Source organism: Hyaena hyaena, unplaced genomic scaffold, assembly GCF_003009895.1.
Source record: "Hyaena hyaena isolate Hyena2069 unplaced genomic scaffold, ASM300989v1 scaffold_11, whole genome shotgun sequence".
Lineage (NCBI taxonomy): Eukaryota > Metazoa > Chordata > Mammalia > Carnivora > Hyaenidae > Hyaena > Hyaena hyaena.
In genome coordinates this window covers 7,436,385-7,453,909 of record NW_024080643.1, presented here as the reverse complement: position 1 = coordinate 7,453,909, position 17,525 = coordinate 7,436,385, and the positions used below count along the sequence as shown (strand labels likewise).

Genomic DNA, 17,525 nt, shown 5'->3' with positions numbered 1-17,525 from the left:
TGCTGACTGCCAGCTCGGAGCCTGGAGCCTGTTTCAGTCTGTGACTCCCTCTCTCTCTCTGACCCTCCCCTGCTCACGCTGTCTCTCTCTCTCTCTCCTAGAAATAAATAAAACATAAAAAAAAAAAAAAAGAAATCTGATAACCTTATGGGATTTCCCTTGTATGTAACCATTTGTTTATTCTCTTTCTGTTTTTAAGATTCTCTCTTTAACTTTTGACATTTTAATTATAATGTATCTTGGTGTGGATCTCTTTGGACTCATCTTATTTGGAACGTTGGACGTCTACTTCCTTCCCCTGGTTAGGGATGTTTTCAGTCATTATTTCTTCAAATACTTTCCTGCTCTTTCCTCTCTTCTCCTGGGACCCTTATAAGTGTAATTCTATTTGATGTTGTCTGGGAGGTTCCTTAAGTTACGGTCATTTTTTAAAACTTTTCTTTCCTTTTCATTGCTCTGCTTTGGTGAGTTCCATTGCGGTCTTCTAGGTCACTGATCTGTTCTGTAGTATGCCACTGAAACTTTCTTGGTCCTTTCTTATACTATCTCTTTGTTGAAGAGATAGTGTTCACCCATTCTCCCCCCAAGTTCTGTGAGCATTTTTTTTTAATGTTTACTCACTTTTTGAGAGGCAGAGCGTGAATGGGGGAGGGGCAGAGAGAGAGGGAGACACAGAATCTGAAGCAGCCTCCAGGCTTGGAGCTGTCAGCACAGAGTGTGTGATATGGGGCTCGAACTCATGAACCATGAGATCATGACCTGAGCTGAAGCTGGCCGCTTAACCGACTGAGCCACCCAGATGTCCTTCTATGAGCATTTTTATGACCTTAAATTTTTTAGATAGATTACTTTTCTCCATATCATTAATGCGTTTTTCTGAGGTTCTGTCATACTCTTCTGTTTGGAACATATTTCTGTTTCCTCATTTTGCTTGACTTTCTGGTGTGAAACCCAGTTTCAGGTTAACTGGAAGCAGACTCTCAGGCAGTCAGCTTTTGGAATATAAAAGTATAGGTAGTCCTGTGGGGCTACAATCATAGTCCCTGTCGCCTCCAGACCAGGAGATTTGGAGATAACAGCTGTAAAAAACTGCGGTTCCAGATAAGTGTATAAGCTCCTTTCTCAGAGCTCTAGTTGAGATCTGGAAGGCCACGGGGGTGTGCAAGGATGGCGTTGCCCTGCTTAGGCTCTCTGGGAACACGTTCTTAATCTATAAATGCATGGGAACCCCGAAGCCCAGCCCTGAGACTGAAGCTCCAAGCTAAGCACATAGGCCTTTTTTCCAGAAGATTGGGACTGTGTTTCAGTCTGCTGTCTGTGCAGTGCCCTGATGGTGGTGGCCTGCCAAGAACTGTCTGTGAGCATGGCTGTGGCACTTGGGAATGCCGGCCACTTTGGCCACCAGGGCCAGGTGGCTGAGTGGTGTCCCCAGCAGGACTGCATGTACCTGCTGGTATTAGCGAGGCAAGGTATATGGGGTAGGACATGCTTGCTGGCTTCAGAAAAGCAGGGGAAGACGTCTTGACTATACAGCCGTGGGCTTCGGGGATGTCGTGGGAGAGCCTTGTCTGCACACTCATGTTGGCTTCAGGCTGGGAGCTGGAATGCAGCCCCAGCCAGAGAGCGGGGAGCGCTGCAGCTGCCTGCATGCCCCACTGCATCTAGGGAGGGGGAGGGTGCCCTGGGCGCCGTGCCTGTCCCGGCTAGGGAGTCGGGGTGCTGAGCCCGCGGTGCTCTCCAGCTTCTTCAAGGCAGGGGGAACGTGCGGTGCCTGCCCCCCCACCCCGGGTTAGCAGTGCAGAGGAGGGTGCTGCTCTGAGCCCACGCAGCAGGGCAGACGGAAGGTGTGCAGTTGGCTTCTGCCAGGACCTCTGTCTCCGGGGAGAGTTTCAAAGGTCCCTCCCTCTTCCAACAGATGCTTTTCGATTATGAAATGCTTTCTTTTATAGTCTTGGTGCTTTTCAAAGTGCCATTTTCCTGCTGGGTCTTGGGGAGAGTAAGATTGTATGTGAGCCCCTTAAAAGGGGAATCTCAGTTTCCTATAGCAGGTAGCCAGGTACCCAAAAGCCCGCGTTAGGCGGGGAGACCACCGTCAGGGCTGCTGGGCCGTCCTGGTCCTCCGCCTGGTGCCACACATACAGCCGAGGCCACAGCGGCTCCACGGCCACCCACCCTCGGCTCCAAGAAGGGAACAGGTGAAAGAGCCTGAAGTGCGCATGTGCGGCCAGCCTCACGCAGACCCCGGGGTGGGGGAGGTGGAGGGGAGGTGGGGGGGAGGGGCGGACATAATCCCTGCTGGACGCTAACCTGTGCAGACGGCGGAGTGACTCCTAGGAAGCCAGGCTAAAAATAAAAATCAAATCGCTTTCCTGTTTAATTGTAATAATTTTTCCCTTGAGGGAAAAGAATTTATAATGGAAAAAAAGTAATGTCACTAGGGATACCTTTAAGAAACACATTTCAGAGGAATGAACAAAATTAAATGTACAGAAACAAAAGCATGACTAAACCAGAGGACAATATAGGTTAGTATTTGTAACTGATTTTGATGTAGGGAAGACACTTTAAAAAATGAAATTAACTAGATAAAAAAATTAAAAGACAAATAGATATGACCACATAAAAAATAACATTCATAACCAAAACATCATCAACAAAACAAAAAATTTGATAAATATTTCATTAATTTTAAGATACTAGGTTAATATTCTTAAATATAAATACTGTTAAAAGTAAATATGGAGACAAACCTAAAGAAATTCCCGAAGAACAGAAACATCTTAAAATGTTTTAAGATAAAAATATCTTAAAAAAAGAATAACTGAGATACCCCATCAAATGGCACTACTTAAAAATCAAAACCAAAACCAAACAAAACCAGATACGGATCCTGGGGAGCCTGCTGACGCGGGTGGGTGGGGAGGGACGCTCACTCAAGGCTGGTGGGACTGTAAACTGTTCTAACCTTTCCAGAAGGCAGTCTGGCTAATGAATCAAAAGTCTTCAAAGTATTCATGCCTTCTGACCCAACAATCTCACCTTGAGACCTCTCCTAAATTCACATGTTTAGCTATTTACTAGGCATGATTCTATTAGCAAATATTTAAAAACAATCTTAACGATCAATAATAAAGATGTTACAGTCATAGGATTAAATATTTGTTCACTCACTTACAAATATTTGCTGAGCATGCAGAGCATGCCTGGAGCTTTCCCAGGCGCTGCAGATACAACTAGATACAACGGATGCTGTAGAATTAGCTGTACCAGAGCTCTGGCCTCTGTCCTGGGCTGCTGGGAGGTGGTCTCTATGATAAGGGGTGAGGGGCCACTGCTGACTAACAACGGGATGTGGCCTGGTGGCTCAGCCCCTGGGGTGTCAGCCTGCCCTCCTGAATGGCCAGGGACAGAGGTTAGGCACATGGCCAGCCAGCCAGGTTTACATGGCTGACCCCAACTAAGTCTCTGGACATTAGGGCCCCGACTGGCACTACTCCATGTGTTAACACTGTCCATGACTCCATCAGGATAGGTCGAATCGAACAAATCGAAACTCTGATTGTGGGACTTTCTGGACCTCTGTCTCCTGTGTCTCTTCCGCTGGCTGATTTTCATCTGTATCTGCTCACTGTAAGAAACTGTAACCATGAACCTAACTTTCAGTGAGCTCTGTGAGTCCTTCCAGTGAATTCCAGAACCCGAGGGTGGTCATGTAGACTGGTCCCTAACTTCAAACACCTGTGAAGAGAGGCCTGCTGCTTAGAGGTCAGAGGAGGACCCACAATTAAACAATTATCCTAACATGTGAGAGGTGCTACGGGGGTGGACACACATGGTAAGATGGGGACACGCAGGATACACACATCTAGGAAAAGGGATGCCGCTCTAGGGCTTGGATGTGGAAAAAAGAAGTCCCGCACAGGACTGCTCAAAGGGATGAAATCTAAGAAACTGTGATTTTACTAATTTGAAAAATTTGAAGGAGACATGCTCTAAAAGATGAAACGATTTGAAAATTCAAGGAAATCTCATGGTAAATATGCTGCAGAATTAGAACTGATTGGAAGATTATCAATAGAAAATTTACTGATACATATTAGTAGCAATGAAAGCTGGTTCATTTTCTATAGGAGATATTTGCCATTACTTGTCAAAGTTTATCAACTACCTAAGAAATGTTGATGCCTTTTGACCCAGCAATCACATTTCTGGGTAGTTATCCTTCAAATATATTCACATATATAAAAAATGTTACAATTACAGGATTATTAATTGCAGCATTATTGCAATATCAAAAGACTGGACATATATTAAATGTCTTCAAAGGGGACTGATTACATAAACTACTATATCCGTATGACACCACACTATGGAGCTGTGAGAAGGAAATACTCAGATGTACTGAGGAAAAATGGGAACGTGTAAACAATGCAGTGTGCTCTTTGTAGGAAAACCGGAGAAAAGGAACATACAGATGCACTTAGTTGCTTCTCTACAGATACACGTATACACACATGAAGTATCTGTGTGCACATATGGGGCCCTGAGAGCGCCCATAGCAGGGAGGACTGGCTGACTGGGGGGCAGAACTGCTCTCTGCACATCCTCTCGTGAATCCTTCAAGTCGGGACCACACGAATGCCACGCATGGATTCAAAACATTTGGAAAAGTGAAGTTACTGGTAATTTCCCCAACTATGTCAGAATATTTATTTAACAAATAGACAGGCTGTTGTAAATATCAACTGTCTGGAAATGTTTAGTTTATTTGCACATACCTGGTACTCTGTTTCATTCGCGATTGTTGTCTTCAAGTCTTCTTGTTTACTTATGATCTTCTGCAGCTGAAAAGATGGCAAACGTGAATTCAGACGTGTATCTCCTGAACTTTTCAAATTAGTCTAAGAGAAAGATGCTAAGTTTTCCTTATAAAATACATACACGTTGTTAAATATTTACTCAAATTCTTTCTGCATTATAGCTAATATTGTTACTTATTTTTTTCTTAAATCAGGTTAAGAAGTGAAAGAGCAGCTGATATGAAAGTATTAACATTACCATTTTTATAATGTAAATAATTTTTTTCTCCTAAGAAAGCTAGTTTACTTAATACATACATATTCTAAAGATATCACTCTATAAACATTACATAATTATCCTCATTCTTCAACAGAATTTTCATTCATAATTGTTTGTATCACTGATAATTTATGGCCACATTTTCAAGTGGATAGCTCTTAAAAAGCCACTTACATCATACAAATGGTCTTCTTCGCCATATGCACTTATAAAGCATCAAAATAATTAAAAAACCTACATTTCTGTCAATTATAAAATTGTCAATAGTACCTTGAGACCGAGTGCACCTAAAAACCTACCTTTCAGAGTCATTTGTACCAATCCTCAAACGGAAAGCAAATTAAAAAAAAAAGGTTTAAAACAAAAATTAAATGTAGACAAAATCTGAAACTATGAATTCGGATGAATTAGGAGACAAACTTTCACTCTTCTTTTTCTAGGCTACTTCTTTGTTAATAATTTGAAAATTGCTAAATTCCAAATTAATCATCTCAAGTTCAGCTGCCTCTATGATGTCTGTTTTAGGTAAATGCTTTATCTCTAAGTCTCTCAAACTTTTCCACAACTACTGCCTCATACTTATTTTAGGGAAAAAGTGTTGAGAACGTTTTCTGTTTGTTTTATCCTTATATTTTAAGTTGACAATAAAATAATATAATGCCAAGTTCAATACCTTTCTCCCTTTGCTTACTGCACCTTCTTTAAAACATTTTATGATGGAAAATTTCAAATACAGCAAAGTAAAGAGAACTCTGTAATAAACCACACATTATTCAGCTTCAACAATTATCAGTTTTCTGTCCATTCTTGGCTCATTATACTTCTATCCATTCTCAGTTCCTTTTCAATTGTTATTATTTATAGCTCTTCAGGAAAAATTTATATATAGTGATGCACAAATCATGGCTGTACAATTTTGACAAATGGATATACCTGAGGAACCCATTCTCCTACCCTGGAATAGAACATTGCTATTTTCTCAGAAAGTTTCTTGTATCTCTTCAGTCAATCCTTTCTCTCTGCATCCCCACAGAAGGAATATCGGAGTTCTGATGGTTTGCCCCCATCTAAAGGAGTTTCGCTTAGTTTAGAAATTCAAACAAATGATATCAAATAGTACGTATTCTTTTGTGTGGTCATATTTCACTCTGCATAATGGTTTTGAGATTCATTTCCATTTGCATATAAGTCGTCTGTTCTTATTGTTGAGTTGTATTCCATTGTCTGAATAGATCACTATTTGTCCATTCACTTATTGGCAGATGTTTGCATTGTCTCTAGTTTTGACTACTGTGGATCAAGCTGCCAAAAAATTTCTTTTATTCCCTGGCTTTATGAAGTATACTTAATATACAAAAAATTGCACACATCATCTATGTATACCTTTTGATGAGTTTGGACACATGCATGCATCTGAGGTACATCACCACAATCAAGGTAATAAACATATCCATCACCTCCAAAAGAGTTGTGTCCCTGTTTCCCTTTTCTTTGGTCTAAGAACACTTAGCATGTGATGTGCCTTCTTAAGTTTTTAAGTGTACAACACCATAGTCTTAACTACATGCACCATCCTACAGTTTGCCTATACATTTTCTTTTTCTCCCCCAATTTTTTTTTTAACATTTATTTATTTTTGAGAGAGACACAGAGTGCGAGCAGGGGAGGGGCAGAGAGAGAGGGAGACACAGAATCCAAAGTAGGCTCCAGGCTCTGAGCTGTCAGCACAGAGCCTGATGCGGGGCTCGAACTCACGAACCGTGAGATCATGACCTGAGCCGAAGTCAGTTGCTTAACTGACTGAGTCACCCTTCCTATTCATTTTCTTAATAGTCTTTGAATGAATAAAATTTTTAATTTGAAGACTTTTTTAATTCTTTTATGGTTCTCGCTTAGTGCCTTAAGAAACTCTGCATATCCTATATCCTGAATATATTCTTATGTTTTTTCCCAGATTAATGGTTTTAGTTTTTACTGTTTACATCTGTAACCCATATTAAATATTTTTGTACAGCCATACCTTGTTTTATTGCACTTTGTGGATATTGCATCTTTTAGAAATCGAAGGGGTTTGTGTCAACCCTGTGTTGGGCATATTTCTTGGTGCCATTTTCCCAACAGGATTTGTTTACTTTGTGTCTCTGTGGCACACTTTGGTAATTCTTGTAATAGTTCAAGCATTTTCACTATTTTTATATTTGAAATGCTGCAATCTCGTGATAAAACTTTACTGGATTACGAGTTGCTTCTTATGAATGAGCACAGAAAGTGGTTTCTGAGGTGGAACTCACTCCTGGTGAAGACTGGTTAAATGACACCAAAGGATTTAGAATATTATATAAATTGCGCTGATAAAGCAGCAGCAGGGATGGAGAGGGCTGACTCCAATTCTGAAAGAAGTTCTACTGTGGGTAAAATGCTATCCAACAGCATCATCTATATGCTATGGAAAAATCGTTTGTGAAAGGTAGAGTTAATTAATGTGGCAAACTCCACTGTCTTATTTTAAGAAATTGCCACAAGCACCCCAACTTCCAGCAACCACCACCTTGATTGGCCAGGAGCCATGAACATGGACACAAAAGCCTGCGGCAGCAGAAAGATGAAAGCTCTGAAGATGGTTAGCATTTTTTAGCAACAAAATAGTTTTCATTAAGACCCTACTTAACAGAGTAGGGTCTGGTGTAAACATAACTTTTCTGTGTGCCAGGAAACCAAAAAATTCATCTAACTCTCTTTCATGCGGAGGTCTGGAACTAAACCCATGGCATCTCCAAGCTATGCCTGTATGTGGTGTGGGCAGGGGTCATAATTATTTTTCTTCATATACATATCCAATGTCACTTATTGAAAAGAGCCTTTTCTTTTCTATAAACTGCGTTGGTGACTTTATTGAGAATTTAGCAACCATCTAAGCGTGGACTCTTCATTATCCTTCATTGATCTATTTGCCCATCCTTAAGTCAGTATCTGTCACACGTTACCATTACTGTAGTTTTGCAGTAAGTTTTGAAGTTAGGTAGTGTGAGTTATCCAGATTGTCAAAACTGATTGGAGTGTTTTAGATGCTCTACTTTTACATATCCGCTTTAACATCAGCTTGTAATTTCTACGAAGAAAAGCCTGCTGGGATTTTGCTTGGGAAAGTTAAATCATCAGACCAATCTGGGAAGAACTGACATCTTAACATTACTCAATCTTCTAATGATTTCCATGGCATCTTCCTCCATTTATTTGAGTCCCCTTGAATTTCTATTGGGAATGTCTGAAGTTTTTGGTGAATGGTTTTTGTTAAATTTATTTCAACTTATTTCATGTTATTTAATACTATCCAAAAAAGAACCGATTTTCATTTAATTTTCCAACTATGCTACTAGTATTATGGAAATACAATTGATTTCTCCATACTGACCTCCCTAAATCTGCTTTTAATTGTAATAGGCTTTCCTTTTCTTGTTGATCCCTTAGCATTATCTACACACAAGCACATTATCTGTGAATAAAGTCAAATTTACTTCTTCCTTTCCAATCTTTCTATCCCTTCCCCCCCCACCTGTATTGCTATTATCATTAGAATCACGAGTAAAATGTTGAAGAGATATGAAAGTACATCCTTGCCTTGTTTCTGATCATAAGGGGACAACATTCCATATTTAATCATTTTTTTTTAATGTTTATTTATTTGAGAGAGTGAGAGAGAGAGAGCAAGAGCATGGAAAGGGCAGAGAGAGAGGGAGACACAGAATCTGAAGCAGGCTCCAGGCTCTGAGCTGTCAGCACAGAGTCCGGCGTGGGGCTTGAACTCACAAACTGCAAGATGACGAGCTTAGCTGAAGTCAGATGCTTAACAGACTGAGCCACCCAGGCTCTCCCATATTTAATCTTGCAGCATGATGTCATCTTTAAATTTTTGGAAATGCCCTCTATTAGACCGAAAAAGTTCTCTTCTATTTTTACTTTGCTAAGTTTTATCATGAAGTGCTTATTTTATTAAACCCTTTATATGCGTGTAGAGATAAGATCGTGTTGATCTCTCCTTTATTCTGTCCATTTGATGGATAGAACTGATTTGATTTTTAATTATTAAACAAATTTTATATTCTTTGCATAAATATCACTTGATTTTGGTGCACTTTTTATATGGTATATAATGTGTTTTTGCTCTCTCTGATTCAGTATTTTGTATCTTTGTTTATGATAAGGGTTGGTCTATAATTTACTTTTGTTAGATCTTTGCCAAATTTTAGTTATCAGGGATATGCCACTTATAAGAAGGAATTGTTCCTTTTTCTTGTATTTTCTGAAATACTTTGTGAACATTTCACACTTCTTCCTCCTTAAATGCTTGACAGATTTCACCAGTAAAACCATCTGGGCCTGAATATTTCTTTGTGGGAAAGTTTTTTTTTCTAAAGGCATTTGTCCAGTTCATCTGAGTTACAAAATTTACAGTCACATGTGAATAAGCTGTTCACAATATTCCATTTTAATCCTCTGATATTTGCAGAATCAGTTGTGTTATCTCCTTTTCATTTCTAACATTGGTAATTTGGACCCCCTTCAAGTACTAAAATTAGATGCAGTACTGAAAATCATTCAAATTTATCACATAGATAACAGTTTAAAATTAAAATAGATGTTACCCATAAGTATTATAATTTTTGGTACAAAACTTAAAACATTCTTTTATTATGACACTTAATATAGCTGTCATAATCTTTACACAGTCATTAAATAGTTACAAACAAAACAGCTTTAGTTCACTGAAATGAGAAGTTTTTAGGAGGCATATTACAATATTGGCTTGTTCCAATGTGGTGCAGAATTTAGAACAGGGGTCTGTCCTAAAGCATAAAGATAAAGCTTGTCATATGAAGAAACAGCGAGTACTGGTGAGGGTGCAGAGAAAAGGGACCCTCGTGCACTGCTGGTAGGGATGTAAACTGGAAAACACTATGGAGGTATATCACAAAATTAAAAATAGAAACACCACTCAATTCAATAATTCCACCACTAGGTATTCATTCAAAGAAAACAAAAACACTACTTTGAAAAGATATATGCACCCCTAAGTTTATTGCAGCCTTTTTTTATAAAAGCCAAGATACAGAAGCAACCTAAGTGTCCATCCATTGATGAACTGATAAAGATGTGGTATAAATATACAATGGAATATTCCTTAGTCATAAAAATGGACAAGATCTTGCTATCTGTGACAAGGATGGACCCAGAGGATATTATGGAAGTGAAATAAGTCAGAGAAGGTCAAATACCATATGACTTCACTTATGTTGGAACTTAAAAAACAAATGAATAGACAGACAAATAAAAAGTAGGGTCAGATCTATAAATACACAGAACAAACTGATGGTTGCCAGAGGGGAGGGCAATGGGGGGATGGGCGACGAGGGTGAAGGGAAGGAGGAGATACAGGCTTCTAGTTATGGAAAGAATGGGTCATGAAAATAAAAGCATAGGGAATACAGTTAATGGTCCTGGAATAGCACTGCATGACTGACGGATAACTACAGTTAGAGTCAGCACAACACAGCACAGCGCTGAGGTGCTAGGTGTACACCTAGAACTAAGGTAACACTGTGTGTCAACTACAGTCAAAAAATTTCTAAATAAAATAATAAGAATTGAAAAAACCTGTCATGTTAGAGTCTAACCTAAAACACTTCAGTCTGCACTCAGGGAGAGGCTTATACCAGTTTTTAGCGTTCTTTGAAGACGATACTGTTGTATACTTAGCTCTATTGTAAAAGCTCCATTTGAAAGAGCCTAAACACAGAGGCTGGGATGCCGAATCTGTGCAGTTGAAAACGTGAGCATAACTTTTGAGTCCTCCAAAGCTTAATGACTAATAGCCTACTGTTGACTGAAAACATTACCGATAACATAAACAGCTGATAACATAAACATATTTTGTATGTTGTGTGTATTATGTACTGTATTCTTACAATAAAGTAGGCTAGAAAACGGAAGATATTAAGAAAATACATACTGCATTTACAGTATTGTAAAAAAATCTGCATGTCGGTGGACCTGTGTAGCTCAAACCCATGCTGTTCCAGGGTCAGCTGTACTCTCTTATGCCAAAAGGTTTCCTCAGATACTTTCTAAAATGGCCGCACATGACACTGATTCATGACAGCAATATGCTATGTGCCTACCATGCAATGAGAGTGCTGTTCTAAGTACTGCAAACATAGCAGTTAAGAACAGATATCCTTGCTGTCACGAAACTACATTCTAATGGAGTAGAGATAACAGTGAACAAATAAGTAAGAGAATTTCAAATAATGTCAAGTGTATGACTAGAGTAAGATAAAATAAAAGTAGGCTAACAGGATTCTGAGACTGCTGGGTATGGGTTACTGTTAGGTTTATTCTGGGTGGTTCTTTGTGAGCACATGACATTTGGGCTGAGATCTGACATCAGATAAAAGCTACCAAAAGAATGGAAAAGGACATTCTAGGCAGAGGGAAAAACAGTTTGTGGCAGAAATCGGGTGCTTTGAGAGAAACAGAAACAAAGTTAAGAGGTCATAATACACAAGGATACATTTACCAAACAGAAATTCTATGATTTAGTAAAGTACTGCCCAGTTGACTATTTAAATTTATATTGACCCCGATTTTCAATTACAGGCTGAAAACGAAATGTACATAGGGTTGATTCAACTTATTTTTGCTTTCAGAATCATGATAGTTTAAATTCTGAAACAAAACATTATCTGAAAATCAAGAATAAATTCTATTGAAGGCCTTTATACTTACTTAATAAACTCTAGCAGGTATATTTAGCATAATAAAGTTATAACACTATTATATTAAGACCAAAAGCCTTCTTGCCAGTATGAAATCAATGTGAAATGAAAGGACCACCTAAGGAGAAATTCACACTCGTAAACAGACTTGTCATTAAGCTATTGTTTAAAGAAATTGCTCTAAAACCCTGGCACTTAGCCCAAATAAGCAGATGTGCCATCTATCAAGGTAAAGATTAAATGGATTAACTATTGCTAGCTTTGATCACTGCTGGTATTGTTTATTATTATCTGACAGAAATAGCTTACACGGATAGCTGCTATTTTACTTGTTTTTGGGATAGAGACTTAAGCAACAGCTTCAACACAGTTGCTAGGTCTGGATATTAATGAAATATACTGCATAACCTAGAAGTAACAAATGGAGGAAATAATGTTTTAGGACATTTTTTAAGAGACTTTATATTAACATATTTCATATTATTTTTTATTTGCTGCCCAAATCACTTTGCTATATCTATGTTTTGGGTAATAAAGTAATTTTCATCACTTACTCTCATTATGCATTAGCACTTATGGTAGGAAGAGCAATAAACAGAATTACTGGACAAATATTCAGATAATCTATAAAATAAAACCAAACAAAAATCCCACACCCTTTAAATATGTTCTGATCTGAGAACTGTTAGGCTTGTTGAATTTCAAATATAAAAGGTTACATGCTTAGGTTTTCTAATACAATGATCATGGAAAAGAAATAATTATTCAAATAATTAATATAAGTATCCTTTGACTCTATGCTGTAATTTTTAGAATTGAGGTATAATTATCATCTTACTCATATGTGGAATTTAAGAAACAAAACAAATGAGTAAAGAGAAAAAACAAAAGAGAGAGACAAACCAAGAAACAGTCTCTTAACTATAAAGAGCAAACTGATGGTTACTGGAGGGTAGATGGATGGGAGGGTGGGTGCAGTAGGTGATGGGGTTCAATGAGTGCACTTATGATGGAAAAAAAGAAAATAAATTGAGGGATAACTGACAAAGAATTTATTAGTTTCAGGTACACAACATAATGACCTGATATTTGTACATAACTGTGAAATGATCACCACAACAAATCTAGTTTTCCCGTTATCACAGAGTCACATAATATGCAATACAATGTTATTGACTATTGTCACTAGGCTGTATACTACATCCCCATGACTGACTTATTTCATGACTGAAAGTTTGTACCTGTTGATCCCCTTCTCCCATTTCACTCACCTCCCCAACCACTCTCCTCTGGCAACCACCGATCTGTTCTCTATGTCTAGAAGTCTCGTTTAGTTTGTTCATTTGTTTTGTTTTGTTTTGTTTTGTTTTTTAGATTCCACATATAAGTAAAATCATTCGGTGTTTGTTTTTCTCTTAGTTCACTAAGCATAAACATATCCTAAAGGTCATCCATGTCGGCACAGATGGCAAGATTGCCTTCTTTTTCATGGCTGGGTGATACTGCACTACATATACACACCACCTCTTTATCCATTCATTGATGAACATTCTGGTTGTTTCCATATCTTGACTATAGTGAACAATGCTGGGACAAAGAGATGGGTACATCCATCTTTTTGAATTAGTGTTTTTATTTTCATGGGATAAATACCTAGAAGTAGAATTGCTGGATCATATAATAGTTCCCATTTTACTTTTTTGAGAATCCTCCATAGTTTCCCACAATGGCTGCACCACTTTACATTCTGACCAATAATGCACAAGAGTTCCCTCTCTCTGTATCCTTGCCAGCACTTTCATTTCTTGTCTTTCTGACAACAGTCATTCTGACAGGTGTGAGGGGTTATCTCCTCGTGATTTTGATTTGTGTTTCCCTGATAACTAGTGATGTTGAACATCTTATCATGTGTCCGTTGGCCATCTGTATGTCTTATTTGGAAAAATGCTTATTCAGATTCTCTGCTCATTTGTAAAAACAGATTGTTTGCTTTTGCTTTTTGTGCGTGTTGAAATTGAATGAGTCCTTTACATGTTTTGGATATTAACCTCTTATCAGATACATGACTTGCAAATATTTTCTCCCAGTCAACAGACTGCCCGTTTGTTGTGTTGGTGGTTTCCTGTGTTGTGCAAGAAGCCTTTTAGTTTGCTTGTTTATTTATGCCTTGTTGCCATCCCCTTTGCAGTCAGATAAAAAAAAAATATTGTTAAGAGCAATGTCAAGGAGTTAACTGCCTATGTTTCTTCCAGGAGTTTCATACTTTTTGGTCTTTTTTCCCCCCCTAGTTTGTCAAGTTGGTTTCCATATAACACCCAGTGTTCATTCCAACAAGTGCCTTCCTCCATGCCCATCACCCCCCTTCCCCTCCCCCACGCCCCCATCAGCAGTTTGTTCTCAGCATTCAAGAGTTTGCCTCTCTCCCTCTCCCCAACTATTTTTTCTCCTTCTCCTCCCCCATGGTCCTCTGTGAAGTTTCTCCTAATCCACGTATAAGTGAAAACATATGGTATCTGTCTTTCTCTGCCTGAACTTATTTCGCTTAGCGTAACACCCTTGAGGTCCATCCATGTTTCTACACATAGCCAGATTTCATTCTTTCTCATTGCCATGTAGTATTCCATTTTATAGATAAACTACATCTTGATCCATTCATCCGTTGATGGACACTTACGCTCTTTCCATCTTTTGGCTATTTTTGAGAGTGCTGCTATGAACATTGGGGTACATGTGCCCCTATGCATCAGGACTCCTATGTCCCTTGGGTAAATTCCTAGCAGTGCTATTGCTGGGTCATAGGGGAGTTCTACTGTTAATTTTTTGAGGAACCTCCACATTGTTTTCCAGGGGGGCTGCACCAGTTTACATTCCCACCTACTTCTTGGTCTTATATTCACGTCTTTAATCATTTTGAGTTAATATTGTATATGGTAGAAGACAGTGGTATAGTTTCATTCTTTTGCATGTAGATGTCCAAAACAGTTTTCCCAATGCCATTTACTGAAGAGACTGTCTTCCTGATTATATATTCTTGCCTCCTTTGTCATAATTTAATTGACCATATATGCATGGCTTTATATTTGGTCTCTTCTCACTGATCTATGTGTCTGCTTTTATGCCAATATTATACTAGAGATTTGCAGTGGTTTGAAATCAGGCATGATACTTCCAGCTTTGATTTTCTTATGCAAGATTGCTTTGGCTATTAGACATCTTCCGTGGTTCCAAACAAATTTTAGGACTGTCCTATTTCTATGAAAAATATCACTAGAATTTTGGTAGGGAGTGCATTCAATTTATAGACTGCTTTGGGTAATATGGACATTTTAGCAATATTCTTCCAATTCATAACCATGGAATATCTTTCCATTTATTTGTGTCTTCTTCAATTTCTGTCATTAATGTATTGTGGTTTTCAGACTACAGGTCTTTCACCTCCTTGGTTAAATTTACTCCTAGGTATTTTATTTTTTTTGATGCAGTTTTAAATGGAATTGTTTTCCTAATTTTTCTGATAGTTCATTGTTAGTGTATAAAAGCATCAACAGATTCCTGTACATTGATTTTCTATCCTCACCTTTACTGAATTTGTTAGTCCTGCCCCACAAACAAGTACTTTTCTATACATAACATAGTGTTGTCCACATATGGTGGCAGTTTTGCTTCTTCCTTTCCAGTTTGGAGGCCTTTTCTTTCTTTTTCTTGCCTGACTGCTCTGGCTGGGACTTCCAATACTATGTTGAATAAAAGTAGTGAGAGTGGGCATCTCTATTTTATTCCTGATCTTAGAGGAAAAGCTTTCAGCTTCTTACTATTAAGCATGATGTTGGCTGTGGGTTTGTAAAATCAGCCTTATTAAGTGGAGGTAGGTTCCCTTTACACCCACTTTGTAGAGATGTTTCATCCTAAATTGATGTTGAATTTTGTCAAATGCTTTTTCTGCATCTGTTCAGAGGATGGTGTGATTTTTATCCTTCATTTTGTTGATGTGGTGTGCCATGTAAATTGATTTGCAGATGCTGAAGCATCCTTGCCCCTGAAATAAATCCCACTTGAACATAATGTATGATTTTGTTAGTGTATTACTGAGCTCAATTTGATGATAATTTGTTGAGGATTTTGCATCTATGTTCATCAAGGATATTGACCTAGAATTTTTTCTTTTCTTTTTCTTTCCTCCTACCCTCCCTCCCTTCTGTTTTTCCTTTTCTCCTTCCTTCCTTTGTGGTGTCTTGTTTGATTTTAGTGCCAGGGTAATGTTGGTCTTCTTGTAAAATGAGTTTGGAAGCATTCTCTCTTCATTTTTTTTTTCAAAGATTTTCATAGTACAAGTATTAAATGTTCTTTGAATATTTGGGAGAATTCACCAGTAAAGCCATCTGGTCCTGAACTTTTGTTTGTTGAAAAGTTGCTGATTACTGATTCAGTCTCTGTACTGGTAATCAGTCTAATTCAGATTTCTATTTCTTCATGATTCAGACTTAGATGATTTTATGTTTCTAGGAATTTATCCATTTCTTCTAGTTGTTCAGTCTTTTGAGAGTATGATTCTTCACAGATGTCTCTTATGATTCCTTTTATTTCTGTGGTATCAGATGTAACTTCCTTTCATTTCTGATTTCATTTCTTTGAGCATATTTTTCTTGATGAGGCTATCCAACGGTTTGTCAACTTTTAGTTCTCTTCATTTTTCAATTTTTATTTAAAAAATGTTTATTTTTGAGAGAGGAAGAGAGACAAAGCACGAGTTGGGAAGGGGCAGAGAGAGGGAGACACAGAATCAAAAGCAGGCTCCAGGCTCTGAGCTGTCAGCAGAAAGCCCAATGTGGGGCTCAAACCCAAGAACCGGGAGATCGTGAACTGAGCTGAAGTTGGGACACTTAACCAACTGTGCCATCTCATGTAGTTCTCTTAAAAGAATCAACTCTTAGTTTTATTAATTTCTTCTATTGTCTTTTTAGTCTTCATTTATTTCTTCTCTGATCTTAATTATTTTCTTCCTTCTACTAATTTTGGGCTTCATTTGTTCCTCTTTTTCTAGATCCTTTAGGTGTAAAGTTAGATTAATATTCTTCTTGTTTCGTTTTTAAAATTTTTAAAAAATGTTTATTTTTGAGAGAGAGAAAGACACACAGATAGACAGAGTATGAGTGGGGGAGGGATAGAGAGAGAGGGAGACACAGAATCCGAAGCAGGCTCCAGGCTCGGAGCTGTCAGCACAGAGACTGATGCGGGGCTTAAACTCGCCAACTGTGAGATCATGACCTGAGCTGAAGTTGGACTCTTAACCGTCTGAGCCACCCAGGTGACCCAAGATTATTTTTGTTTCTTAAGACAGACCCATATTACCATAAAGTTACTTAGATTTTGGTTTGTTTGTATTTTAATTCGTCTCAAGGTATTTTTTTAACTTCTCTTAATTTCTTCATTGACCTGTTGGTATTCAGTAGCATAGTGTTCAATTTTCACACATTTGGATTTTTCCAGTTTTCTTTTTGTGACTCATTTCTTGTTTCATACCAGAGTGGCCTGAAAAGATGCTTGACATGATTTCAGTCTTCTTAAATTTGAGACTCGTTTTGGGATCTATCCTGGAGAATGTTCCATATGCACGTAAGAAAAATGTGTATTCTGCTGCTATTGGATGAAATATCTGTATGTATCAAGTCCATT

General features: G+C 38.2%; 1 protein-coding gene across 1 annotated transcript in view; it reads right to left on the bottom strand.

The window, feature by feature from the left end:
- The window catches only part of MICU2 (mitochondrial calcium uptake 2), a 127,121-nt gene that overhangs the window by 18,668 nt on the left and 90,928 nt on the right, over nucleotides 1-17,525 (bottom strand). Inside the window, exon 7 of the mRNA XM_039255028.1 lies at nucleotides 4,779-4,844. Within this exon, the coding sequence (XP_039110959.1) occupies nucleotides 4,779-4,844 (66 nt within the window). The remainder of the gene's footprint in view (nucleotides 1-4,778; nucleotides 4,845-17,525) is intronic.